Source organism: Nycticebus coucang, chromosome 23, assembly GCF_027406575.1.
Source record: "Nycticebus coucang isolate mNycCou1 chromosome 23, mNycCou1.pri, whole genome shotgun sequence".
NCBI classification, from domain to species: domain Eukaryota; kingdom Metazoa; phylum Chordata; class Mammalia; order Primates; family Lorisidae; genus Nycticebus; species Nycticebus coucang.
In genome coordinates, this window is record NC_069802.1 from 25,172,341 (window position 1) to 25,199,240 (window position 26,900).

Here is a 26,900-nt window from a genome sequence, read left to right on the forward strand (position 1 = left end):
GCTTAGTGTTGTCTACAAGACCTGGGCCAGATGACTTTTCAGTGTCAGGACTTTATGAACCTTGGTGTGATCTTGTGAACACTCTGTCCATTTCTTCCTAACAGGGCATGTTGTATAGTTTGGTTGGAGGCCAGGGCAGCGAGAGGCTGTCTTCAATGAATCTCGGGTACAAACACTATCAGGGTGTTGACAACTACCCCCTGGATTGGGAACTGTCGTATGCCTACTACAGCAACATTGCCATGAAAACACCCCTGGACCAGCACACACTACAAGGAGATCAGGTAAGAGAGAGAGAAAAAGGGTAGAAATGGGTAGGGCTCTGCTCACAGGGCTTCCCGAGCACTTTTATCAAGTGTCTGCACCTGTGCCTAGTCTAGTCGTTGGCCTTCTGAGGATGAACGTGCTGGAATGGAGAGAAAAGCTTTCCTGCTCTCCCCAATTCAGGCCTTCTGAGTCTGTCTCAGGCTGAATGCAGGTACAGTCCCACATCTGTGCACAAAAAGCTTCTCATGAATGGCAGCATTGGTATTTGAGAGTAGATGTAGCCTTAGACAGGTTTTGATTTTGCAAAAAGCGTGTACTAGAAACATAGGCATCAGCCTGTCTTTGTTCCCAGACCTTGAGAGATGATGGGGCCAGGGCATGTGAGGTGGGATTGAGTCGAATTGAGTGGCGGCAGGGAGCATTGCAGGCTCCCAGCGCTGCACAATGAGCAAGCATTGCCTCCCGCATACAGAGACAAGCTTTGCCACTAGCCAGGTTCCCACAGCTGGGCACTTGAGAATTGTCTGGCCCATCCTGTGAGACCTGCTTCTGGGTAACTTGCAGCGCAGTTGATGTTTGAAGACTTCGCCCTTTCCCAGAGGAAGCACTGAAACCTCCAGCTGCCCTTGCTTTTGTAGGATCCCATCTCTCTCTCTCTCTCTCTTTTCCTTTTTTTTTTTTTTTTTTCGGTTTTTGGCCGGGGCTAGGTTTGAACCTGCCACCTCCGGCATATGGGATTGGCGCCTTATTCCTTGAGCCACAGGCGCCGCCCTCTCTCTCTCTCTTTTTTTTTTTTATTGAGACAGAATCTTTCTCTGTCACCCTGGGTAGAGTGCCATGGCATCATAGCTCACAGCAACCTCAAACTCTTGGGCTAAAGTGAACCTCCTGCCTCAGCCTCCCAAGTAGCTGGGACTATAGGTGCCACCACAAAGCCCAGCTAGTTTTTCTATTTTTAGGAGAGATAGGTCTTGCTCTTACTCAGGCAGGTCTCAAACTCCTGAGCTTAAGCAATCCACCCACACCTCGGCCTCCCACAGTGCTGGGATTACAGGTGTGAACCACCATAGTGGGCCAAGCTTCCAAATCTTACTGACTCATTGGGCAAAGAAATCAGTGGCCAGTAACTGTAACATGTTATACATTAGACCAACTGATGGTTTGCTTTCAGACTTCTTTTTGGGACAGGGAATGAAAGGGTCTAACTAAAGATAACAGTGTAGGACGAAAAGGAAAGCTGCCTCTCTGATATGGGTCAGCATTGGATGGTGGTAGACAATGAAGAACTTCTCCAGAGACACTTTCCATGGTCAAAGCACCTGAGCTGGTCAAGTTGAGAAGCACAAATTGTCTTGCCAAGGAGGCAGCAATTTGGGGGCTGTAAAGGACCAGATGGTAGATATTTTAGACTTTCCTACGTGATCTCTGTTGCAAACACTCCTTTCTCCTCAGGCAATATGTTAACACAAAGAGTAGCCGAGTTGGGCAGGTGTGGGCAGCATATAACTGTGTGGGCAGGTTTGGCCTGGGTCGATGCCATAAACTCTTGGTTTTCCCCTGCTTGGCAAGTAGACTTGAGGGTAGCCTGGCTCAGCCAGGATTGTTGAATCTTCGGCTGAGCAGCTAACTGGGAACCAGACCGCTGGTCCTGGATTGAGCTCAGAATCCAGCAATGCAAAAAATTTACACTTTGAGGTTTGGGAATGGATCATTCCTGGAAAAGAAATCTACAGTGGCCTCTGTATGGGGATGAAGTAAATGACTCGAAGATACGTGTTCTCAGTGAGTGTTAAACATGAGTCAGGCATCCTAACTCCCTTAGAAAATAATGATTCCTCCTGAATAAACTCACCCTTATAATGTGTACATGTTTTTTCTCAGTGTGTAAAAGCTATGTGCAAAGTTTGATCTCCATTTGCAGGAACAAATTTATTAATTGATAACATTTTTTTTTTTAAAAAAAGAAATCTCCTAAAACCATTTGCACAAAAATCATGCCACAAAATAACACGACTGTTGGCTTTTTTTTCCTGCTAAGCCTGAGTGTGTTAATAATGCCCTATATGTATATATGATACTTTTAAGAATTCGAATTCAGCATAAATTAGCGATGGGAAATGGTATGCTGCTAACAAGCTCCTTTTCTTTTGAAGATTTGGCACATGAAATGTTATGATTATGAAAGAAAACATTTAATTGGTCAGAACCAGAGGAGATGAATAGAAAAAATCCATCTTGCAGCTGAGAAGTTGGCTGATTAAGAATCACAGCTAGGAATTATATAGTTAGAAGAGTTGTGTCGTAGCTCATTTTCTTAAGAATGAGTAATTAATGGCTTCTTGAGAATTTAAGCAAGTGTCATACGTTGATTTAAATGTCCTTTTGTTGAGAAATCTATTAATTCATCAACATAATGTTGCAAATGAGGAGATCCAGAATGCCAGACCTTTAATTAACAAACCAAGGATCCGTCCATACCTCCTTTCTTGAGTCTTGATTCTTGTTTCATTTTCTCTTTTATGTAACCCGGGGTTCACATCGCCTCATCGTCTTTATTAGCCATCTTTCTTCTTATCATGTCTTTATGATTTGGTGAGACTCTGGTTCAAGTTAAACAGAATAAAGATGGCTAGTGTTTCTGTGTGTTTTTGCGGCTTAATTGCAAATAATCCTCTTGTTCTGCCCACTCCTTAGAAGCTGTTCTTCCTGGAGCCTTGGTGCCCTGTCTTCCGTTCTCTTCTCACATCTCTGAGGCTGGGGTCTCATCCACTCTTGGTTGCAAATGCCCTCCACATACTAGGAATACTGAGATCTTGATCTCTGGCTGAGATTTTTCTTACAAATCCCCATCTGCAGTCGTGACATACTACAAAGGAAACACATCATCTCCTCTCTATTCCCTGCAAATACCTCCATAATGGCGTTGTCATTGAGGAGTCATCTTTGATCATCCCATCAGTCCATTGCCCCGGCAGCTCTCCACGCCGGTTTCTCTCTCCTCCTCACCCCACCCCTGCCGCCACTGCCTAGATCTTTATCATCTCTCCCCTGCGTGGCCGTGGACTAGACTTGATCTTCATGGCCTCTGTTCCTATGAGCTGAGCTGTGTCCCCTCAAGATTCACACTGAGGTCCCAGTCCCCAGTATCTCGGAGTGTGACCATCCTGGGAAATAAGATCTTTGAAGAAGTGACTACGTTAAATGAGGCTGTTGGAGTGGGGACATCATCCAGCAGGACTGGTGTCCTGTAAAAAGAGGAGACGAGGAGGCAGACAACACAGGGATGACAGATGAGGACACGGCAAGAAGGTGGCCACTTGCAAGCCGGGGAGAGAGGTCTCAGACACCTCAATCTTGAACATCCAGTCTGTCAGACAGTGAGAAGAGAAATGTCCAAGGCACCCAGGCTGTGGAACTTCAAGGCAACCCCAGCAGACTGAGACCCCTCCTCATGGGTCATTCTGTCACCCATCTTCTCTCTTCCCATTCCCTTCTCAAGGAGACCAAATGGGCCGTTGACAGGGGTCTGCGCGGCAGAGTCACCCTGGGGCTTACAGACTCCACAGCAAGGCTTCACCCGGAGGAGAGGGTCTTACGGAAGTCACGTGAGGTGGGGCCCAGGCACGTACATGTAGTATGTGGGTGTGTGTGCACATGTCCGTGTGTATTTTAAAAGCTCCTTAGAGAGAGGAGCCAGGGTTGAGAAACCACCTAGAAGAATCTGTCTAGCGCGGGGTGTGCCATGTGGCTGCGCCTCGATCTGGTTTCTGTCTCTGTCCCCAACTGTGGCCCATAAGGACGCCAAACCTTGGGCCACACTGCACTGCTCACACCTCCCACCCCCGCTGGTCTGTGTTCTCCAGAAGCTTTCCTACAGCTTCTTCAATGTTAACTCGTGCTCAGACGCCACCTCCCCTGGAAGTGTCCCTGGACCTCTCCTTGCTGTGCCATCGTAACAGTCGGCATACCCCCGTCATTGCTCCTGTGCTGGCTGCCCCTCTAGACCCCCGCACTCAGCATTGTGCTGGACATAGCTGGGTGGGGCACTCACTGATGGGGTGACAGAAAGGACATGTGCGGGGAGTTCACCCCAGATGAGCACGGAGTGGCTGCGCCATCTGGCCAGTGCTGGTGCTTTTCGAGGACATCAGCGCCTCATCCTCACGGCAGGTGCTCTCGAAGTCACTGCCACGTTCAGACGTGACAGCCCACATTTGGGGGACTATTGGCTCTTCACTTCTCTGTCTCCCCACTGTTCCAGCCGCTATTTCCCCATCCCTACTTTTAAATCCCTACAGTGTTAAGTTGCAGCAAAAGAAACACACACACCCCTCCTGGGAGCTAAACACTAGAGCTGACTTTAGACACTCTCAGAGGAGGCTTCTCCGTAGGCCCCGAGGGCGTTGGTGGAGGCAGGTGGTTTGCGTGTGGGCTGGGAAACTGCCTGCTGCCCAGGCCGCCGTGCTGAGTTCCCAGGGCTGCTGGCTGAACCCTTGTATTTCACGACTTTAGGGAAGGCGATGCTTCTGGAGATGTGGGGCTGCTGACAGCCTTCGTTCCCCAGCTGCAAAAATTAGAGGGTTTGTTTTGGTTGTCCTTCCCTCCTTTCTCTCACCCTCGTCCTTTTTCCTTTCATCTTTCTTTCCTTCCCTTCCTCGCTTCCTTCCCACCTCTTTCCCTCCTCCTCTGCCTCTCTTGTCTCTCTCTCCTCCCCCTCTCTTTTCCTCTCTTCCTTTCTCTCTCCTTCCTTCCTCTTCCACCTTTTCCTAATTCTCTCTCCTCCTTTCTCTGCCTCCATCTCTTCCTTGACCCTTCCCACTCTCACTTTTCCTACATGGTTGCACAGATAAGTCAGTCCGAGTGCTGGATGCTGCATGGGGCCCAGTGCACGGTACGTGCTTTCTAAAGTGTTCCCGGCCCCAACATCTCCTCCCCAAATTATATTTTTTCTGTCTTCTCAATCATAAAATTCTCTTAGACCTTCATCCCCACAACATAAGTAAGGCTTTGATCTGTACACAACTGCAAATACCAGTAGGGCTAATGTTCTAAACTATTATTAGCCTTTTACACTTTAGAATGAATTAAGGCCCTAAAAAGGTGCTGAGTTGCCATTTACTGGAAGCATGCCACAATTCAGGCCCTGTGCTAGGCTCTTCCATGAACAATCTCACTTCATCCTCATGCAACAGTGTGAGGCCTGCATTATTGCCATTTTACACACAAAGCAACTGAGACTCGGAGAAACTAAAGAACTTGCTCCAAGTCAGCGAATCAGTAGTGGAGCTTGGATTTGAACTTAGGTCTTTCTAACTCTATGCACTGTAAAAAATAATGGCGCATAGGTTGAGTGCTTTTGGTATAGCAGGGACCCTACTAAACTCCATTTTTTGAATACAGAAACTGAGTCTCATATACATAAAGTAACTCACCACAAATGGACAGATAGTTAGTGGGGAGTTGGAAATTAAGTCCCCTGGGTCTAATTTGGATGGTGGTACTCCTAATGGCCCTACCCTGCTATGAAGCTCCATGACACTGCCCAGGGTAGTGGGAGGGGAGCTAGGTCAGGAATGATAGAGAAGACAGATGTGCCTTTGTCACAGTTATGCTCTGGTCCCCTGGAGACATGGTCTCTACCAAGATCCCCCTCACCCAACTGCTAGACAGAGTTGTAAGAAGGGTGAGAGTGAAGCAGTCACCCTTTGCTTCCCCCAAGATGGGTGAGTCCTTCACAGGGTGGTGAGGCCATCTGGCAGTGTGGGCCCCACAACTAACAAGCCTGAACTGGAATCCTAAGTTTGAAGAACTCGGTGTCTGACCCTGGGCAAGTTACTTAACCTCTCTACACCTCAGTTTTGGCATATGCGAAATGAAGATATTGATGGGGACTGTCTTATTAGTTTCACAAAGATTTGATCTGTTGATCTGGGTAAAGCAATTAGAATAATGCCCAGTACGCCACACGCCATGGTGGTTACGATATATGTGCATATTGTCACCGCTAGAGAGTAGGAGTCTCCACGTTCTTTTATTCAAGTTCCATGACGAGGACAAGGAGGAAGAAACAAAACAAGGAAAGGAAGAAAAACAATCAAAAATCAAAATATTGGGCCAGGTAGAGTGGCTCTCGCCTATTTAGTCCTAGCACTTTGGGAAGACAAGGCAGGTGGATCCTTTGAGCTCAGGAGTTCAAGACCAGCCTGAGCAAAATTGAGACTCTGTCTCTACTAAAAATAGAAAAACTAGCCAGGTGTTGTGGTGGGCGCCTGTAGTCCCAGATACTCCAGAGGCTGAAGCAAGAGGATCTCTTGAGCCCAAGAGTTTGAGGTTGCTGTGAGCTATGATGACGACATGGCACTCTACCCAGGGGGATAGCGTGAGACTCTGTGTCAAAAAAAAAAATCAAATACCCACACTCTCCAGCTGACCAAAACATTTCCAGCTGAGAATTCCCAAAGCTCAAGCTTCAGCCTAATTCCAGACTTGAAGCAGAATAGAGTGTTCCCCAGGGGTTGAGCTGATATGCTTCTCATGAGGTGCTTGCTGTACACACTGGCCATACACTTGGCAAAGAGGAGACCAGGTAGAGTGACTTGTGCCCAGACTGGGTTTCAGCACCTTCTTGCAAGAGAGTGACATTTTGTGGAGGTGCAGAAAATCTGTCTTTGGAGTCAGGCCAACCTGGCTTCCAGAGCCAGCTCTAGAATTTGACTTTGAGTTCATGGTTGTACCTTCCCAGCCTCCGATTCTTTGCATATCAATTGGAGGTGGTGAGGCCTAGGCAGATGCTTTTTATGTGAAGATTCTATGAAAAAAAAAATTGTCCAACACCTGGCAGTAAGTTGGTTTGCATAAAAGGTAGGAGCCATGGTTATTCTAACTGTTGCTGTTACCTTGGTGGCATCCCCAGGTTGGACATCCAGCTACCTCCTGGGTTCTGAGCCTGGTGCTGTCCCCAAATTTCAGCCTGAAAGGGATTCCTAGTTCCACATGGCCACAGTGGAGCTAACAGCTGAGAGAGCTTCTGAAGAATGGGCTGTCAAACTATCCAGGAGAGTCAGAAAGGAAATCAGGCCTAGTTCCTGGTTCTCTGAGGCTTCTTCCCCAAACTAGTCCATGTTCAATTTTGTCACCTTCTGCCTGTGGCATGCTCTGGGCCTGGGAAGCCCTCTCCAGCATCCCCTCACGTTACTGTTCCATAGCCTTCATTATGCATAAGGCGAGACCGTGAAACAACGGGACCAGATTTTTAATAAACAGCAAAATTTTAGACATCAAAACGAATCTTATTTTCTTCAAAGGAGCCAGATACCTGGGAGGCTATGTGCAAATTCTAAACGTTTTGTAAATTTTCCCTTTGGATTCCTCTTTAGAGCCCGGAGCGCATCCTTGGAGTTAACATGCCCTCTTTTTTTCAGGGTAGATTTAATTTTTGGAAACAGCCAAAAGATATTTGAAGCTAAGCCTGTGACATAAAAGGGCTTAGTCATGCAGGATAGTAGTACTTTAGGATCAAAAATAAGGTTATACTTAGAAAAATATTGATTTCCTTTTTTGACACTGCATGTGTGTAATCTGGTTCTGAAATCAGTGGCACAAAGTGGGCTCGAGCAATAGAAGGAGAAATGGAAATAATTTTGGTTTCCCCAGGCAAACACTTTGATAGGAACAAATACCTGTTTAGATGTAAGAGACATGATACATTCATTTCAAAAGAATTTTGATCTTTTGTCATTGTAGGCACACCTCATATTTTAATTATTCATATGGTTTTTGCTTGAACAATTGCTGGTTTAATAATAATGTCAAGTCTTTTGCATGCTCGTGTTATTCATTTGGATTATTTCCCTCCCTTCCTTCCTTCCCTCCTTCCTTCCTTCTTTCCTCCCTCCTTCCCGAACCTTCCCTCCCTCCCTCATTCCTTCCTTCCTCCCTTCTTCCTAGGCGTATGTTGAAACAATTAGACTAAAGGATGATGAAATACTCAAGGTACAAACCAAAGAAGATGGAGACGTCTTTATGTGGTTGAAGCATGAAGCTTCCCGAGGCAATGCAGCGGCTCAGGTAAATAGAGTCTTGGAGATTCTATCAGCTAAGACAGACCAGGTTGTGCCTTGGTAACAAAACATCCCAAACCTCAGGGGCTTAACAACGTCATCTTGTTTCTTGCTCATGCCACATGTCAATGGGAGTCATCAGGGGGCCCCGCTATCACAGTCCCTTGAGAAGCTGACAGAGGCTTCCAAAACCATCACAGTAGGGCCATAGCCATGGTATGTTATAGGCTGGCTCTTAACACTTACGCTTAGAAGTGGTACAAGTCCCATGTGCCATTGGCCAGAGCAAGTCCCATGGCCTTTCTTAACTTCAAGAAGGCCAAGGTATAGTCCTGCCACTCACCAGAAGGAGACAGAGCCACAGTATTTATGTGTAGCTCTAGCGACTACCATCCTATATTCTGGTGTATTGTGGGATGCAGGAGAAATTAGATGGGCATCCAGAAGAAGGTCCCAAATTCAACTGGAACAGCAAGGATCAACCTTGTCTCTTAAACAGCTCGTGACTTTTGGATGGACTTTGAAGAGGTACAAGAAAGGGCAGAAGGCTGGGAGGCGTCCTCTCCCAGCCTCCTCTCTTTGATTTTACTCTGAAGTGTAGCCTCCCTCTTGGAGGATGGTTTCCTTCCTGCATAGGATCCTCAGGGAGCCCAGTGGAGTTGGGAAGGGTCTGTGGGGCTGCTAAGCAGGCAGAAGACTAGACCTGGGGAAGGATAGAGGGTCTCTTGTGACCAGTCTCCCACCCCTCTGCAGGGATCCTCTGTGGATTCCAGGATACACTTTGCTGGAAGTTATACCTACCTGGGGGGATGGGGAAGAGAAGGAGATGAGGAGAGGTAGGAGGAAGGAAAGACAGCCAAGGACCCACATGAGGCCAGAATGTTAATGCACATTGCCCCAGGCCCACTTCCGGGCACCTGCCCCACTCTGCAGTCTTCCCACAACACAGGAAGGAATTCTAGTTGGCAGTTCTGGAAATGCCCCTGCCAGGGCCATTTCCTAGGTGCTCCAGAGCTTGCATTGTCGCCTAACAGTGAGCATGCCTGCCTGCCTTCGTTCAGCAAATCTTTATTGAGCAGCTTATGTGAGTTTCTATTGAGCTCTGCTGGGTGGGGGCTGAAGGGATGCAGAGGTACCGTCTTGAGGGTCCTGCATCCCAAGGGGCTCCCACCCTGCAGTCTGATGGTGGAGCCAGCCATGTAGATAAGGGAGGGGACAGGAGATGAGTGCTGCAGAGCGATGCGCTAAGGATGCACATGTGACCTCGGCACTGATCGTCAGGCCAAAAGGCAGGCGATACTGCCCAAAGGAATAGGCATCGGGGGAGGGGAGGAGTTCCACTGTTGACTAAGCTCCATCCAGCTCTGGCCCTGGGTGCAGTAGACACACACACACACTCGTGTGAACCATTTACAGCTTGGGTTCAAGGCTTACATTTACACATGTCTGTGTTCCAGGCTTCCGGAGGGAAGATGAAATGTGTATCTAGCCAATCCTTCATCCTCAAACAAACCACACATCCTGGGTTTGCCTTCCCACCTTCTGAAGTCTTACCTTAATTATTGCACAGGGAAGTTATTGTTAAACTGCTATTGGCTCGGCGCCTGTGGCTCAAGCAGCTAAGGCGCCAGCCACATACACCTGAGCTGCCGGGTTCAAATCCAGCCCCGGCCACCAAACAACAATGACTAGCCGGGCGTTGTGGCGGGTGCCTGTAGTCCCAGCTACTTGGGAGGCCGAGGCAGGAGAATTGCTTGAGCCCAGGAGTTTGAGGTTGCTGTGAGCTGTGATGCCATGGTACTCTATCCAGGGCAACAGCTTGAGGCTCTGTCTCAAAAAAAACAAAACAAAAAAACTGCTATTGCCTTCAAGCAACGGTTGGCCCAGATGCTGTTCTGGGGGCAACAAGGCGTGGCCAAGAATCCCGAAGCCGCCATCGAGTGGTATGCCAAGGGGGCCCTGGAGACCGAGGACCCCGCGTTGATATACGACTACGCCATCGTGCTGTTCAAGGTAAGAGTCCCTTAATGTGTCCAGCAATTGTGCAGTTTTTCCCAGACATCTCAAGTGGTTTCCTGTGGGCCTGCAAACAGAGAGGGTGACTGGAGAAGCTCAGGACATGCTGCTGTCATTCTTGGCGGAAAGGAATATTGGAGAAAAAGGCAGCATCAGAAGCACATCCCTGGCCTCATTTTTAATCATTAGTCTTATGTTTGGCACCAAAAGTGTCTCTTTGCTTTTGCAAGAACTGTGGCGTTCTGGAGGAGCCACCCCTGTTTTATGGATTGGCATGTGCTGCCAGCCCCCGCAGGCACCGCGCGTTTGCCGTCCTTCCACGTTCTCTGGGAATGACAGCTTAAACGCAGGGTGTGATTGGACCCATCCCAACAGTCCTGCTGATGAAATAAGAATCTTGGTTTTCAGCCAATAGGAGAGGGGTGGGAAGAGCCTAGGATGTGAGGACCGGCATTTCAGTTCCACCTTCATGCCATTCCCGTATGTCCTTGGAGTCATCTGGTCTCATAGGACGAGGGTGATGATCAGAGATTGGACGAGACGATATAACCAGGGGGCTTTGGGAACTGGACGACGCTGTCTGCCTTAACACAGCATAGTAACAGCTCCCGCTGACTAAGCGCTCGTTACCCACTTCATGCATATTAATGCGTCTCATCCTCACAACTAGCTTGCGAGGTAGAAACCTGTGTGTACTGTGAGTGCTGCTTAGGTATATGGAAACAGAGGGCTTGTGACTTGCCCAAGGTCACCAAACTGATGCATTTCTGACCTGAGACTGGGATCCAGACAGTCTGGCTTCACAGTCTGTGCTTCTTGTCCCCAAACACAGAGACATCAGTTCATCCATCCTGGAGAAGTAAAAAGCTTTGGCTTTGGTAAGGAAACTCTTGGAACCTTATGTTCATGCCCCAAACATGCAGCTGCTTGTTCCCCCTCCTAAAGTGCGTGTCTTCAACAAGGACAGGTATGCAGATGGCCAGGCTTGTCTCCAGATCACAGCAGTGGCCCCTCACTCACTAACAACCACAACTTCTGCTACGTTCCTAACCCTCCCTACCCTGCCAAAGCCTGAAGAGCTATTGGCTGTTACAGTTTCCACACTGACAGCCTAGAGTCCGTCTCTTCAGCTGTCAAATCAACATGGAAATTGTTTGACTCTTAGCCATGGGCCAGTGCTTTGATGTATTTATTCAACAGGCCTCCATTCAGGGCTGGCCTGACGCCAGACTCTGTGCTAGATGTAGGGCCATACAGATGTGTGAGCCACATCCCTGACCTCTGGGGACATAGGCACTGGGATGGACGACAGAAGACAGAATTGATAAGCGCAGAGGGTGGCAGCTGTCCTCCAAAGTGGGGTCGCTGTCCAAAGTGTAAAAGGTAAAGGTATGCATCACACGTTATTTCTGCCCTCTGGAATCTTGCGATCTAGAGGGAGAGGCAAACACGTAACTAAATGACTCTGGAGGTGACCTGTTTCCTCGGGGTCTGGTTTCCCACACCTTGAAGGCTTGTGTATGTGAGTGTGTAGAGGGGAGGATGGTTCCTACAGTCTAGCTAGGTTATTTCCGGGTGGGATAAAGGAGGCCCTTTATCGGCATCTCAGGGAAGATTTTCACCTCTGGCTGGAAGATCTCCCCGAGTGAATTCCATGCCGAAGTTCCTCCTGCAGAAAACACACTTTCCACCAGTAAAAAGCAATAAGTTTGACTGTGTGGGGGCGCCTGCCTTGTCCTAGGCAAAGACCGCCCCAGGGTGGTGGCCAGGGTCTGGTCAAGGCAGCCAGGTCACCCCAGCATGCACCCACATGGGGATGAAGCTTTCTTTGACTTTGACGGCAGCAACTGCGCTTCATCAGTTCACGTGGCAGATAATCCCTGAGGCTTCCTCTGTTCTTACCTTTGCACGAGGACTTTACCTTTCCCTCCTTTAACAACTCTGGTACTATTCAGATCTGTGCATAGGGCGTCATCTTTGTATGAGAATTTATCCTGCTTTTGATTAAATAGCAAGTATACCTCAGACATCCCTGCTCCAGAAATCACGCTATCTGGGCAGGAGTTTCAGCTCTAACTGTGAAGCTTTGGATAAGGCAAACTCTCTGGGCCCCTGTCTCTTAACCCCTCAAGACAAAGAAGTTGGAGAAGATAAACTGTGAGTTCAACCAGGTTCTGACAGTCTGTGATTCTGGTGTTTCTGCGACCTTTCCTGAAGTCCACTGCGGCTGCCTCATTCCCCAGCCCGTTAGCATCCTTCTGTGTCCTTTTCTCTTTCCTCCCCTCGCTAATTAAACGACGTAATGGTGCACTTCTGAAAAATAGTTTCATCTTCCACTTAGCTTCAGCTCATGGGTTTTATTAAATAGGTAAGTTAAAGTCTAGCAGAAACTTGACGTGTATAATTTAACTTTTGTTTGGATGCACGATTTTAGTTGGGGTCCTGAAAAATAGTGAGTCAAGTCCGCCCTGCATGTTTCCCATATCCTGTAAGGAGGCTGTGAGTTGCTATGAATGGAAGGAGATGGAGGTTGGTGCTCACGGGCTTGGGTTCTGTAGCCCATCTGCCTCGCTCATGGCGTGACTCTGGGCGAGTTTCTCAGATGGGAGTAATAGCTCCTTGGCTGGGTCGATAGGACAGTTGAATGAACTACTAGACAGTGCCGGGCCCATGCTCGGTAACACAGGAATGTTAGCTAGTGCTATCTCTATTTACCATCCAGCTAAGCGTTTAAATAGGGTTAATAGCTGCATTTGTTGAAAAACCCTCTCATGTCACATGCAATCCTGTCAACCACTGAGTCTGAGTCAAGAGGACCCCATGCAGCACACGTACACGGGGGTGGGGAGCACCACTAAGTGAGTTTGGAGGCAGCTGTGGTTTTCAGCTGGGTCCCCTCACCTGGCTTCTTTGCTGTCAGACCTGTGTCCAGAGAGACCACAGGGACCCCCTTTTTCTCCACCGTCAGACCCACCATTTCCCCCACTGGGTCCCCCAGACATCTCAGCATGGTCTGCAGAGCTCCAGTCTTGTAACAGGAATCCTGAAGCCTGTGTCGCTCTGTGGTGGACAAACAACCTTTTCTGGAAGAATCTTGTTAGTTTTTTGCTAGTTGCATCTGAGGTAACCAGTATCTGCTGGGTCCTATCTCCTTTGCAGCAGGTCCTCAAGCTGGTTCTGAAGCCACGACATTCTACTCTGGGAACCCCAGCCAGGACCCAGGAAGGCTGCAAGCCAGAGCCTGATCACTTTGGACTGTCTATCACAGATAAAGTGCCTTTTCTAGCTGGCAAATTAGATAATCCCTAGAGCAGTGGTTTTCAACCTTCCTAATGCCATAACCCTTAATATAGTTCCTTCATGAAATAGCAATAAAAATAATTTTATGGTTGGGGGTCATCACAACATGAGGAACTGTATTAAAGGGTCAAGGCATTAGGAAGGTTGAGAACCACTGCCCTAGAGGAAAGCATCCGGAATGACCAGACTCATTTAACCTGACTCATGGCTTCTCCCAACTGCACCTGTGGACTGAAGGGAACACAACCCGCATGGTGATGGCTGCTAAGTGAGAGGTTGAGCTTTGTTACCTCTGTCCCACAAATACAAGCAAAAAATAACCTGATGATGATGATGGTGATATAATAGCATGGCATATAGGTCTTTAAGATTTGGGTTTAAATTAAGAAGGTTAGGGTTTTATTCTGAAATATTTCATAGCAAACTCTATTGTATCTGTGTGATACTGTTGAGTGCACTGTTTTGTTTTTTTTTTCCTTTTTCTTCATAATCATTGCTGTTTATCAATGTCTAGGGTCAAGGGGTGAAAAAGAACAGACGGCTTGCCTTAGAGCTGATGAAGAAAGCAGCTTCCAAGGTAACACTGCGTAAACTCAGACAGAAACAGTCCCCCACACACACACTGCAAGTCTCAAAGAGGACATGACCAGCCTCTTCCTACAAAGCCGAAGGTGCAGAAGGGGTGAGGCGGGGAGGGGTCATGGTACTGCAGTGATTAGTCACTTTTGAGTTACAATACACGATACACGCAGAAACTTGAAAAGCTGAATTCACCTTGCAGTCAATAGAATTCAGGCTGAATTTGTTTGAAGGCTAAAATTATAATCAGAAGCTTCCCTGATAACAAGCAGCGGGGACTCCTGGAAATTGAATGGGTATAAATGCCATTGAAGTAGAAAAACCAGAAGGCTGATTCCTTCCAAAGTTAACCCTGTTGTGTCCAATTCCCATTTGCTTCTTGTGCTTTGTTAACTGGGCTGTTTATCAAGTTTGTTGCCGGGCTTAGGAATTATTTTGCTTTTGTCCAGGGGTGTCTTCGAGTCAGCTATTTTCTATACAGTGCTACAGAACAGAGGTCACAATGTCACTTGGAGGGGGGAGGATGCACAAATACACATACTCAAGCAGACACACACGTGAGCAATGGATGTACACCCACAGGTGTAAACTTACATGTGCATGCATGCAGATGTGCAAAAAGGGGGATTTGGAGAATCCTCTAGATTTCTACATCTTGACGAGGCATTTTATTGCCCTTTTGGCTCTTGGATGTCAGAGCATGCAGTCAGACACCCAAGAGGACTTTCCTCCATCTGTGTGTTGTCCAGAGGGCACGTGATCCGGGACAAGGGAACCCACTGATAGGCATGCCAGCTCCTGAACACAACACAAAGTATGGAGCAGAAGTAAAAAAGCAGCTTTATGGTAGTCATGGAGGGCTGTGGTTCCAAATTACCCTAAAGTGGGGCAGGGAGGGGGTTGCCTGGCTGGTGTGACATTTGCATTCTCCTCACTTAGTAGTGAAATGATGTGTAATGTGCTGTATTTTGAATGGATTTTTAGCAGCTCTTAGATGAGTATTGGGAAATGCAGTTTTATGGTTTACTGTAGTCATATCCTTCAAAGTGTTTACATATCTGGGTGGGTGCCTGTAGCACCATGGTTAGGGCACCGGCCCTGTGCACCGGGGCTAGCGGGTTTGAACCCAGCTGGACCTGCTAGATAAAAACAAACAAACAAACAAACAAAAAACAGTGTTTATGTTATCCTTATTCACTCCCTCAGCAAGAGCTTACTAAGTCCCTATTCTTTGTTGGGTGCTGTGGCAAAGGTTGCACATAATTTGATTTTTGGAACCAGCCAAAAGGTACCCAGAAGCAGATCTGTTGATTGAGCTGGGTAAATGTCCAAAATCAAGTATGAATATTAATCAAGAAGACAGGATTTCTTGTGGGTCTCCTGAACTGGGTCCCAAGGCGATTCCTAAAGGAGTCTTGCAAATGTTTTGAGCAGTGACGGGTGCGTCTGAATAAAGCCATGGCCTCCTGGGGGGAGCACTGCAAAGCCATCTTGAAGCACAGCTTCTGTAGGCTTGTCCCAAAGACGGTTCTTTACAGTATGACCTGGCCTGTTACTCATTAAAATGCATCCTGCTGTACTTATTGGAAGTTCACCTGGGAAGGTGGGAAAGAGTCATGGAAAAATGCTTCCATCACTGGATCCATGGTACTGACATTACCACAAGTGGCACTCAAAGGTGGGATATTGGGGAGTCTGCAAATGCTAGTCATCCTCCCCATCCTGAGGGTTAGTTAGGATTTGGATCCCACTTTGTTTTACGGCAGCACTGAAAGAGTGGCTTTTGCTCACTCATCGGATATTTATGGAGAGCCTTCTGTGTGACTGGGATGCAAAGCCAAGATCCCGGCCCCATGGAGCTTGTGTTACAACGCGCTTTGCTAGTTTCTCCCTCGAGGTCTTTCTGGCCCCTGGATTACAACACACAGGCCAGAGGCTGAGCTTTCTAGGGGCCATCGCAGGCTGGAAAGGGTAGGCTGCACTCTTGGCGTCTCTTAAGAAACAGTGGAGCACCCATTCTCCACTGTCGAGAGGAGAAGGCTAAAGAGATTTGCTTGCCTGCCCAGACTCTGACTTGAGAAGTTTACAGAAGCAGGTACACACTCTGCCCCTCAAGTCCTTTCCCCCTGCTTGTTCGTGGTTGTGTGTAGGTCTGGCGGGAAGTGGGGAGTGAGAGTGCTGTGTGCCTAGGTCAGCATGCTGGTGCCTCAAGCTGGGCAAGAGGCTCCATCAGGACCACTCGCACCTCTGCAGGACTCCTGAGCATCTAACCAGCAGGCTGGAGGCTGTTGTGTGGAATCCAGGGGTAGCATCTGGGCAAAGTGGGCAATACCTGTAGAGTGAATTCAGCAAGAAGAGGAGGCTGGAGGGCCCTTCTCTGGTACCAGTTCCAGGTTCAGATATAGTTCTGAAACCTTCCTTCCTTCTCCATCACTGTCCCCTTCTGCTTCTCCCCCTATCAGACTTGAAACCCCAAGTCAAAACTGGGGGTGCCTAGCAGACACAGAGCCCCTGTGTTTTCCCAGTGAGATGCTGTGGGGCTTTGCTCAGAGTGCATGTTGTTGTTCCGGGCAGAAGCCGGAAAGATGGGCAGGAAAGTCACCTAGGGGTCATCCCAGCCAGGTTCGGTTTCAGGCCTCAGCTGAGTGCTCATGAATGTCAAGAGCACTGTTGATACTGTGGGGCAGGAGAAGGCCTTTTCTAGACAAGGGCATTGCATATGAGCCCACAGGAGCAGCACAGAGATTTGGGGGCCAGTGTCACCGTGGAGCTAGAAGGCAGAAATCCAAGCAGCAGCCATGTGTAATCCACCTGGGAAAACTGAGGCAGGCTTCTGTTTTCTAGCACTTAGCTTTTCTTTAATGCCATCTGCCCCAAAATAGAGAAAGGGAACGTTTTATTTGGGCTCAAGCAGAATGCTTCCATAACAATTGCTTCCAGATCACTTTAGATTTCATTTAAAAAAAGTTCACTTCTTTCTTGTTGTAAAATTCAGGGATTGCATCAGGCAGTCAACGGCCTGGGATGGTATTACCACAAATTCAAGAAAAATTATGCCAAAGCGGCAAAGTACTGGTTAAAAGCAGAAGACATGGGGAACCCAGATGCATCGTACAATCTCGGAGTCCTGTACTTGGATGGCGTGTTCCCGGGAGTTCCTGGAAGGAACCAAGTGAGTTGGACTTGAGATAGCTCTGCGGCTGGTCAGTCACTCAGTCGTGACGCATTTGCAAAGGTGTGCTGTGCGCCCAGCCCAGACCGGGCACTGCATGGGTGAAGACACAGTCCCCGTCCTCAAGGAGCTCAGGGGGGTCCAGTTAGGAAAACAAGATAGTGAAGAACAAAGGGTGGTATTTAGCAAAGTGCCAAGTGTGTGGTCAGTGGCATGACCCAAATAGTTCTGGAGAGGGGGCCAATGGATGGCAAAGCAGTCAGGAATGCTTCATGGAGGAGAGGGGATGATATAAGGGGATACAGAGACTGATTTTTCTGGAAGCAAAGAGCTGATTCCAGAGAGGGTTACCTCGTGCGTGAGCAGATTGAGTAATAATGAAAATAACCATGGCAATTGTCAGTGTTGATTGAGCACATCCGCTGTGCCAAGGACTAGGCAGTCTCGTATAAGCCCAACTCCCCTCTGAAGTAGCCTCTATGCTTATGTTTATTTTGCAGAATAGGTGACTGAGGCTCTGAGAGGTTAAGTGACTTGGAGCTGTACACTTAGTGTAGTCAGGACCTGAAGCCCAGTGTGGGATGGAAGTCCTGTCTGTTAATAGCAGCGCTGATGATAGTAATAATAATCCGAGCTCGATATATCCAACCAAATCTGTTGAACGCTTTCTTGACAACCTGGGAATACAGCAACATACAGTCCCTACTCTTAGGAAGCTTTCATTCCAGGAGGGGAAAGATAATAAATAAAAATATAAAGGAGAGTGGAGGACACGTGTTATAGGGAGAAATAAAACAAGATAGCAAGATGGGAAGGGGGCAGATTGGGAGATGTTATTATTTAAGGGACACCTGGGAAGTCCTCTCTGAGAAGGTGACCTTGTACAGACTCCTAGAAGGGTCTTGTAGATATCTGGGAACAGAACATTCCAGAGGGAGGCAAAAGCCCCAAGAAGGAATCAGGCTTGGCATGTGAGAGGGACAGCAGAGAGTCCAGAACAGCAGGTGCAGAAACCGAGAGAGGTCGGACAGTGGGAGATAAGGCCTGGAAGGTGCTGTCGAGGTCAGAGTGAGACTTGGCTTTTGCTCTGAGGGAGGTGGAAACCCCTGGGCATTCTTAGACATGGCAGTGATGGGCTGTATTTTACCTAATGTGCATAATGCAATGATACCTTTCAAAACTATTAAGAATATAGTATAAATGTCTCACCAAGTGAGGGGTGGTTATGTTAATCAGTTAGATGTAAGCATTCCACATTGTATATCAAATCAGCACATGGTACCCCATAAATGCATTAATGTACACAGTTATGATTTAATAAAGGGAAAAAAAATAAAAGGCTCCTTCTGGATCCTGGCAAAGACTAACTGAAGGGGGACATGGATGGGAGTGGGGCATTCATGCCTTGGATCAGAGTGAGAGGGGTTGGTGGCGGAGACCAGGGCAGGAGCAGTGGCAGTGCAGCCACATGGTTAGATCAGACAGGTAACTAACTGAAGGGTAGAGGGAACAGGCTTTGCCAATGGATTGCATGTGGGGTGTGAGCAGTGTGAGGGATGATGCCACGGTGCTTGAGAATTTGACATTTAAGATGGAAGAATAGAGGTCATTTATTGGAAGGGACAAGATGGTGGCAGCAGCAGATTTGAATGTGGGGTGGTGGCTGGGGGGATTGGAAGATTATTCTCTGTTAAGCACTGTTCTGAACCTTGAGAATAAGTTATCTCATTTAATCCTCACAACAGCCCTTTACTCTGGGTACTAAGAGCAGCCACATTTTTCAGTTAAAGGAAATGACGTTTGGAGAGATTAATTTACACGCCCCAGGCCACACCGCTAGTAAGGAGCAGGGCTGGAATCTGAACCCGGGTCTCTGACTTCAATGCAAGCCCCTGCTTTTAAAAACCTATAGTTAACTGCCAGAGAAAAATAATAGTAATCAGTGGCTATATACCCTTTTAAGTATTTGTTTTTACTTTTTCCCTCTACCTCCCTGATGACCCAGGAGGCTGTATATTTTTCTGCATTGCCTGTGTCTGTTAACCCTCCCACGCATCGGGGAGCGTGGATTTTTTTTTATTGTCAAATTCTAATTCTCACCTTCCTACTGGAAATGCAGTTTTTACCCATGAGTTTGAAGAAAGTATTAAGCAAGGTTAGGAAAGCAAATGGCTGGATTTTCACCTGGTGTGACTTCTTCTGTTTAGCCTGCAGGGGTTATGTGAGGGTCAAATGAGATGGTGATGGTATTCGGAGCTGAACTGTTGTCTTACTTATTGGGTAAACTCAATGAATGGAATAGCGGAGGTGAAGTCGTACATCCCAGAGGCTGGCTTCTGTGAATAGCTTTCTTCCTGAAACTGGAACTTACCCTGGTTTTGTTTTCTTTTTTTAAAAAAGCTGTCAGAAGTTATAAGTCTGTGATCACGTCAGGCTTTGAGTCCGTCACCACCTCGTCTCTGGTGAAAACGGCCCACTGAGGAGGACCTGGTGTTTTGTTTATTTCTCTTTACAGACATTAGCTGGTGAATATTTCCATAAAGCTGCACAAGGTGGACACATGGAAGGAACCCTGTGGTGCTCTCTCTACTATATCATGGGCAACCTGGAGACTTTCCCTAGGGATCCCGAGAAAGCAGTTGTGTAAGAATTTTTCAAATGTTGCTTATGAAGGGAAAACTGTAGCCCGTACACACTGTGCCTGGGCATTTTCTAAATTGAATTTTTATTTTAATCACTTATGCCTGCATGTAATTTAAAAAGCCAAATCATTTGGCAAGGTAAAAATTAAAAAATAATTCAAAAAGATAAAAGTCCTGCCTGCTCCACCCCACCCCACCTTACCAACAGACTGTTTCCTGCTAGAATATTCTAGAATACATATTCTAGAATAAATCACTTTTACTTCTTTTTATTTCCCTGGTGCTACCTAACGTGTTTATACCACTCTTGGTATTGTCATCTTAAGCACGGTCTACCGATATCTCACTGGGAAAGGTAAAGATGCAGTTCTCCTATATTCTGTGACCTCCCACTAGTCCACACATTCACTTGCCCCGCCCTCTTTCATCTTCCCAGCAAGTCAATCACTTTGTTTAGGTAAGTGTCAGGGTCTACATTCTTATCAACACTACAGCTGAGCCATGTAATATACTATCATACCTTTTCTTTCTTGCATACTTTCTTTTCTACGGAATACTAATTACTGTGTATTTTTATCTTTGTGCTTAGCTCTTCTATTTACTAATCATTTTCTTTGTACTTGATCTCCAAATTCTCGTCCACGTGTCTAAATCTCTTCTTAGTATGTCTAAACCTATCTCAGTATTCTATTAATTTACTCTTCTTGGGGCAGTGCCGTCATACTGAGATTAACTTTGTCATCATTGTAGGGGTTCCCTTTCCCTCCATCTCTTTCTTTTTTAGCTGTCCTCTTTGCTGGACCCCTTTCTTTCTCTTTCTTGGTCCGCACCTACATTTTGGTAGAACATATCCTATAGTAACCTTCTGAGGAGTGGTGAAAAAGGGGCACATGTGTGACGTCCAGCCTACCTAAAAATGTTAAACTGTGGCCCATAGATGAAATGTGACCTGGTGCCTATTTTGTATGGTTCCTTTTCACATTTTTAATGAGTTGTAAAACAAACCAAGAGGAGTGTGCAACACAAAGATTAAAGTACAGAGTGGCCATACATTTCACATACAACTTAAAAATTTAAAAATTGCACACTATTTTAAATTGCACATGAACTTTATAGCTACCCTGTTTTGCTATCTTAGCCTTTACAGAAAAAAAGTTTGCCAACTTCTGCAAATCAATAACCTGGCTCTCCAAGAGGTTATTTTTCTTTTTTAATAATTTTTATTTCAAAATATTAGAGTGTACTAGTACTCTTATTACATGGATGAATTGTATAATCTTGAAGTCAGAGTTTTTATTGTGCCCGTCATCAGAGTAGTATATATGTTGTCCCTGATAGGTAAGTTTTTTTCCCCTTCCCTCCTCCACTCTCCACCCTTCTTAGTTTCCCATGTCCTTTACATCACTTTATAACCATGTATATCCATCGTTTACCTCCCACTTATTAATGAGACCATGTGGTGTTTGTTTTTCCATACCTGAGATACTTCACGTAGGTTAATGTTCTGATGCTCATATGGTTATACTAGGTCTTATTCTTAGAGTTGGTATATTTTTTCATCCTTTTATTTACAATCTTTCTCCATTCTTCTTTAACTTCAATGTATGTCTCTTACAAGCAAAATATAGCAGAGTATTCATATATTTTTAATTTAGTTCAGTAGTTTTAGTTTTTAATTGGAGTATTTAGTCCATTTACATTTACTATAATTATGGATATGTTTGGTCTTAAACCTACCATTTTACTATTTATTTCCTATTTGTCTCATCTGGGATTTTTGTGCCTTTTTTTCTCTTTTCTTGACCTTCCTTTGTAGTAATCAAGTATATTTAAAAATTATTCCATATCCCCCTTATTGGCTTATAAGTTATGCATTCTTATACCATTCTTGTACTAGTTGTAAGTCTAAAGATTAGCACAGACTAGTTCATTACAAATAATCCCCTTCAAGATAAACTAGGAGATGGAAACAAAATAAAGAAATCTAATACTAAATTAGTAAACATGTTTTAAAAGAGAGAATATTAGAACTCTTGAGGAAGATTGTATTTTTCCACCTGGGTGGATATTTTTCATTATGTACTTTATATGTCTTTGTTTTCATAAAAGACAACTCCTAAGCATTCGTAAGAAAGCACACTGAATGGAAAATCTTTCAAAATGCATTTTATTTACCTTCTTAACATTCAGTTCTGGTTTGTTGCTCTATAAAAATTCTAATGAGCAAAATATTCCCCAAGCGGGATTTATTGGCATCATTTGAAGAAAAAAAGTGATTATTAAATTTTCCACAGTTTGTGTATTTTCTATTCCCTTTTCTTTTCAGCTGGGCAAAGCACGTAGCTGAGAAAAATGGCTACTTGGGCCATGTCATCCGCAAAGGCCTCAACGCCTACCTGGAGGGTTCATGGTAAGCTTGGTACCCACACTGGAATGAACTTCCTCAGCCCTTAACTTTAAGTCTGTCAGTATAGTCTTATGAGAAGGAGTCTTAAAATACAACTGAAAAAAGTAGTTTGCAGGGAAATCATAGCTTCCCAATAATGACATTCAGAGTATCACAGACTGATTGGATGTTGATTGGCAAACAGCATTTCCATGTTTAATTATACACAAAAATTTGTTCTCTGGGTGGAGTGTCCACATTCATCAAGTTGAGAGACACACAAGTATATTGACTTCTCTTTCCTTCAAGCTGGTTCCTTTTGAGGGCGGCGCCTGTGGCTCAAGGAGTAGGGCGCCGGTCCCATATGCCGTAGGTGGTGGGTTCAAACCCAGCCCCGGCCAAAAACCAAGCTGGTTCCTTTTGGTTTTAGAGCCTGAAGACAGTACAGGGGACTCTTAGATGAGACCCTCTGCTTCTCACGACCAGCAACAGGAAGTCTAGAATTTCTACCTTGTTCCTAGGAAGGAGAGAAATCAGTGTACTTAAGGCTCAGGTCACCTCCTTCCACAGATATGTTACTACCTTTGCCATGACTGGGAGCCTTTGTTGTGACTTGGGACACCTCTCCAAACTCTACCTGAATAGCAGTTTTCGTTTTCTTCTGTCAATTCCAGCACTCCCTTTTCATCTTCCCTTGGGCCACATTTTCTTGGCTGGCGTGTTGCCTAAATGATCTTGGTATTTCGGTCATAACTAAAAAAGATATGCAAATAGAATATATCCCTTTGGTCTACTGCCTTGAGGACATTAGACCAGACCTAACATCAACCATACTCTGATTGAACTTTAATTAAAAAATTAAAATATAAGTCAATAGAATGCCATGCGCGTGCATGACCAACAACTAGCATCTCAAGATTTTAATTTTCACTTAGAGAATGTGGAGCTAATGAGCCTGATTTTTAAAAAGCACCAAATACAAATGTTTATTATTATCATTCTGGGAAAGTTTATTATCTGTGGCCTCCCTTTGCACAATTGGAAAGAAATATTTTTTGTTTTTGTTTTTTTTATTTTTATTTTTTATTAAATCATAGCTGTGTACATTAATGCAATCATGGGACACCATACACTGGTTTTATAGACCATTTGACATATTTTCTATTTTTTTTTTTTTTATTGTTGGGGATAGGAAAGAAATATTTTTAAAGAAGTCACTGTCCCCCTACTGTGAATGTACCTTACAATTTTTGTCATACTTTCTCTTATTTCCCAAGTAAATCTCAGTTCCTAAAACTCCCCAATTTGACTTTTATCTCATATTCTACTTCTCACCCTGCCAACCCCAACTACCCATCCATTGCTCCCCACAAACTTCTTAGGGTGAACTAAACGTTCAGCTATCAAAGTGTTGATATGTGGGGTTTTCCCAAAGGGAGCAGCACACCTGTAAATACGTCTGCCACACACATACCCTCCCCATCCCCCAGAAACATCTGACACTGTTTTTTTCTATAACGAGAGTGTAAAAAGCTTAGCTTTTTGGCCCACTTTTGAGTTTAACATCACAAAGCACTTTAGCTAGCACGTTTAAAAATTTGCTGTGAAGGGCCAGATGAATTATGATTTTTGCGGCTTGCTCTCTCTGTAGAATACTTAGCTATGTCTTGGGATTTCTTTGTTGTGTGTGTCAGAGGGAGGAGAACCAAAGGGTGTCCTGCACCGAGTGTGAGTGTTGACTCTGATCAGCAGATTTTACTGAAGACACTTAAATGCAGGATGCTTTGCTGTACCCTCCAGGGGTGTCCCTAGAGGGGCTTGGGGAAATGTGCTGGCTCATCTGTTCTGCATGCTATTTCTCCTCTGGCCCATGTTCTGTCTGGGCTCTGAGGCTCTGTACTTGCCTCCCCTCTGCCCAGGAACTCTGCCTAACTCTTTGCTCCCTTTTGTCCTTCCATGGATCTTGAATGAGATATTATTACATGTTACCCATGACCTGCATCCCAGTGCCCCATACGCTACTGAATGAATGAGCTAAGACAAGTGGAGGGGACACCTATACCTCTAGGGCCATGAGTAGTGAGTAAAGAATGCTGGGGATTCTCAGGAGAAGGTGCTCCCTGGCTTGGGAAGCATAGTACAGCCTTCCAGATGGACCAAGCTCATGTTCATGGCCTTGAATGATGGATGGAACTTGCACTTATTCACGCGGGGAACAGCACTGATGGTGAGAGAGAATGCAGGAACAAAAGCAAAAAGAGGTTTGAATGTGTTGCTTAAAAAACAATAATAATAATAAAAGCAAAGAGATAGAAAAATTCTGAGTGAGTCTAGAACATTTTAAGCCATCTAGTTTACCGTGAGGGTAAGACTTGAGAGTGGTATATAATCAAACCAAAGAGGTGCTACTTTGCGGAATTTTGAAAGGCAGGTTATGCATTTCTGAGGCCATGGGGAGCCATCGATAGTTTTGGAGAGGGTCGTTTTGGGATAGATTCTGTTCTAAGATAGTTAACGAAACAGCTTTGTATGGTGAAGAGAAGGGAGGGGCTGAAGGGGAAGCTCATTGATATCCAGGTAAAAGGCACTAAACATTTCAGCTGGAGATGTGGCTTGAGTCAGTTGGATGGTGGCTTTTCTCTTTATTATATAATCACTGATACATACTTAGGAAATAATATGTGATCTATAGGTAAGTTCCAAATCATAAAAACAAAATGAACAGGTGAAAACCTACCACCTTACTTAAGAAAATGGACATTGTCCCTCCTAGGTTAAATCTCACCCCTACCTCTAGCACCCCAAAGTAGCACTTATCCATCTTCTTGTTGATCGGCCCCCTTGCTTTCGTTATATTTGACCATGTCTGGATATATTCCTAAGCAGCAGATTTAGTTTGGCTTATTTCTGACCTTTATGTTATTAAAATCATATTATATATAATTCTTCAACTGCTATTTTACTGAATATTATGTTTCTAAGATTCATACATTTTGATGCATGTACCAGTAGGTCATTCATATTCACTGCTGTAATAGACCACAGCTGATTTTGGCCAGCCTTGCTTCTCCCTCTCTCCCTCCCTCCCTCCCTTCCTTCCTTCCTTCTTTCTTCCTATGTTTTGAACAGCATGGTCATGAGCATTTTTCATGGATCTTTTGGCACACATAGGAAAGAGTTGCTCTAGATTATAAATTTAGGGATGGGGACTGTGGATCTTAGAGTGGACTGATGTTCACCCATACAAGACAATGCCAATTGCTTTCCTAGGTGGTTTTTACCAATTTATTGTTTTGCCACCATGTTTGACTCCTATTTCTCCATGTCCTTTGCCAATCTTAATACCGATGCTGAGTGCTGTTAAAGATAAGTCTCGGTCTGGATTTGAGACCTCTAAGTCTCAACAGGACAAGGCATCGAATACCCATTACACAGACAATCTTTGTCAAAGTATTTTTTTGGCAAATGCTTCCATCTTTTCCAGCTCTCTGAGCCTCTACACCCTCCACAGGGGTTACACAGGAAATATATGTGTGTTTGCCTTTGCACACCACAACGTGACTTTTTGGGGGGTACCATCTCTTTTGCTGTAATAGAACTAAATCATCCATCAATGTCACCAGTCTATCCCCTTTTTTCATTTTTGTGTGAGCGAATTTATTCTGAACATTATTTTCAAATGATATGTGTCAGTTTGATGAGCTTGTACTTTTCTGTGTTGTTCCAAGACTTATATGGGATAGTTTCAAAGAAGAGCATGATTGAGAAGGGGTTTTTGGCTGTGTTGGCATAATATGGAAGATCACGTCTGCCCGAGGCTGTCCTCGGACACCAGAAGAAGTTGGGGAAGGAAAGGCTGGCTGTCAAGTTCCATTTCTCTCTACCTTACCCCTATGTGGGTTTTATTTGCAATCTATAGGTTTCCCTGTCCTTTGTCTTAAATATATGACAAATACTTAACCCAAGAGATTAGCCACACTGTAGTGGGCTTGAGGCAAGGTGAGTAGGCATGCAAAGTTTCAGCTGAAAGCAATTCACTTTTTTTTTTTTTTTGCAATAGAGCAAGGGTCCTGAATTCCACGGAGACCCAGAAGTTTTTTTTCATTCTTCCAATCTGAGCTGCTTCAGGCCTTGGCAGTAAAGAGCACAGAGAAAATAATATGTAAGAAACTGCTCAGAGGTACTCAAATTCACAGCAAACAGCCAAAGGATCAATTATTAAGATGTATCATAAAAGTTCTAGAAATGCATGTGCCGGATCTGAAATGGGAGTGTAGTAAATGTTCCCCTAAACTATTTCTTTTCTCTTAATCCCTTTCTCTTTACATGCACACGCCCCCGTCCCTATCAAAATGTTTATCTGGAGGGACAATTTCACTTTAATGCATTGGAAATAAGGCTTGAAATGCCGTTGACTTCCTAAACCCTGAATTCATGGAAGGACAGTCTTATGGTTCGTCTTTGGGCTCCCTGCAATT

The 26,900-nt window shown here is 45.4% G+C and overlaps 1 protein-coding gene across 2 annotated transcripts in view; it reads left to right on the top strand.

Moving 5' to 3' along the window:
* SEL1L3 (SEL1L family member 3) overlaps positions 1-26,900 on the top strand; it is a 103,512-nt gene that overhangs the window by 55,324 nt on the left and 21,288 nt on the right. Inside the window, exons 11-17 of one of the 2 annotated variants that reach the window (XM_053577744.1) lie at positions 105-284; positions 8,215-8,334; positions 10,200-10,340; positions 14,158-14,220; positions 17,218-17,394; positions 19,910-20,037; positions 22,363-22,446. In XM_053577744.1, the coding sequence (XP_053433719.1) occupies positions 105-284; positions 8,215-8,334; positions 10,200-10,340; positions 14,158-14,220; positions 17,218-17,394; positions 19,910-20,037; positions 22,363-22,446 (893 nt within the window). The remainder of the gene's footprint in view (positions 1-104; positions 285-8,214; positions 8,335-10,199; positions 10,341-14,157; positions 14,221-17,217; positions 17,395-19,909; positions 20,038-22,362; positions 22,447-26,900) is intronic. The other variant, XM_053577745.1, reaches the window with a different exon arrangement.